The following is a 1,816-nucleotide window of genomic DNA, read 5'->3' as shown; positions in this document are numbered from 1 at the left end:
GAACTGGGAGGAGTATGGACTGAGGATTAGTGTACCAGAGGATAGTCTATTAGCATCAGAGACTGTAGAAGTATCAGTACTAGCTCTTGTAGGAGGACACTTCAAGTACATATACTGTACATGTAGTAATTACTGTATAGTTAGTGGGGAATTATTGTCAGGGAAAACATTATTATTGATTTTGTTTTTCTGTGCCTATAGTAAAGAAAATATTACTGCTTTATGAATTAAATTTTGCTCTCTAACAATTAGAACAATTAAATAATGATTATGGCAAAATTTTGTCTGCTAAAATTTAATTTTTGATGCATGAAATAACAATAATTTTACCTGACAAAAATCACCCACTATTATACAATAATTATATGTACATGTACTTTAATTATTAATTCCTTTATAGGTTTCCTGATAATACTAGACTAGTCAGTGCAGTGTATGCAATATCAACCAGTCCACTCCTCAAGTCACTGAGGATAGAAATGCAACACTGTATTGATCTCAGTGATCCTTCTTTATCCAAGTATCTTAAATTTGCTGTTGCTCCAGTTCACACAGCTAGTCTTCCTTACCAGTTTTTACTAATTGAAGGAGGGAAGTTTCCAGCAAACCAGAGATATGGATCCATTGAGCGAAGCAATTTCTGTCAATTAGCTATTGTTGGGAAGGAAGAAGAGGAAAATGGAGGAGGTAGGAATGAGGAGAGGAATGGAGAGGAAGATGGAGACTCAGGAGATGAGGGAGGGAAAGGAAAGGGACAGACAACAGGAGGAGAGGGACAAGGAGCTGGAAGAGAAGAAGGAGGAGCAGGAGAAGGAGCAGGAGGAGGAGTAGGAGCTGAGCGTCAGCAGCAAAAAGAAGAAGACAAAAGACAAGTAGAGGGTCGATTAAGCCAAGAACAGAACAATCATGAGAAAAAAGAGCATGATGATGAAGGAAGGGTAGGACAAAAATTATTACAGGAGAAAAAAGGTGAGCAGTATATTGAGGATCAGCCATGAGTTTCTGTTTTTGTTTCTTATAGTTGTACCTACTCATTCAACTGGTATTTGTGAAGCTACAATATATTATGGACAAGTGTTTTATGAACGAGCAGATAAAATGAGATTTGCAGCTGCTAAAGATTTGAATGCTCTAGTTCAGGTAGTTATGTATTTTATTTAATGTTATTGTCATTATTAAATTTATTGTAGTTTATTAAAAAAGAATATCATAAACTAGAAATTAGTGGGCAAGCTTTCAGTTTTCAATTTGATTCTCCTTTTGGATGCCTTGAGCTAGTGTTTGGTCCTCAGGATGAATCAATAACTGGCTGGACTGTTAGTCCAGAAATTGAACCTTGTCAGGTACATATATGTAACATCAAGATGTTGTTTAAAAACATGTTTAGATTAAAGAAAGAGAAATAAATAAATTTGGTTCCGAAATTAATAATACAATTCCTCCATCTTGTTTGGTATCAATTTATGCTGACAGCAGTCGTCCTGATACTGTTCATGTACTGAAGTATGCTATACCATTGAAAGGATTACTGGAGCCAATGAAAATTAAAATTAACAGATCATTAAAAGAATTATTAGGTATATTGTGATATTATATTAATAACAAAAATAATTTTGCTTATAGCTCATTCTGTTGGTACTAAGGACAGTCCTAATCCACAAAATGATATCAAGAAGCACATTAATGACCTGAAACGTTTTCTTTCATTTTCTGAAGCAATGTTTCGTGACATAGCTAATGGTTGCAAGGAGGTACGAATTATTAATGCTTCTCAGTATGATGAGTTATTTGATGGGATGAATAACCAGTCCTTTAT

The 1,816-nt window shown here is 34.7% G+C and overlaps 1 protein-coding gene across 1 annotated transcript; it reads left to right on the top strand.

Annotated features, from left to right (window-relative positions):
- Window positions 1-6: 6 nt before the first annotated feature.
- Window positions 7-1,807, top strand: LOC109589806 (uncharacterized; the record flags this gene model as incomplete). The annotated part of the gene is made up of 6 exons (XM_020005814.1): window positions 7-105; window positions 401-969; window positions 1,022-1,140; window positions 1,191-1,343; window positions 1,388-1,577; window positions 1,624-1,807. Coding segments are annotated over exons 2-6 (1,136 nt in total), but the record flags the coding sequence as incomplete, so codon positions are not given.
- Window positions 1,808-1,816: the final 9 nt, after the last annotated feature.

This window comes from Amphimedon queenslandica, unplaced genomic scaffold, assembly GCF_000090795.2.
Source record: "Amphimedon queenslandica unplaced genomic scaffold, v1.1 AMPQUscaffold_10857, whole genome shotgun sequence".
Lineage (NCBI taxonomy): Eukaryota > Metazoa > Porifera > Demospongiae > Haplosclerida > Niphatidae > Amphimedon > Amphimedon queenslandica.
This window is presented reverse-complemented; position numbering and strand designations above follow the sequence as displayed.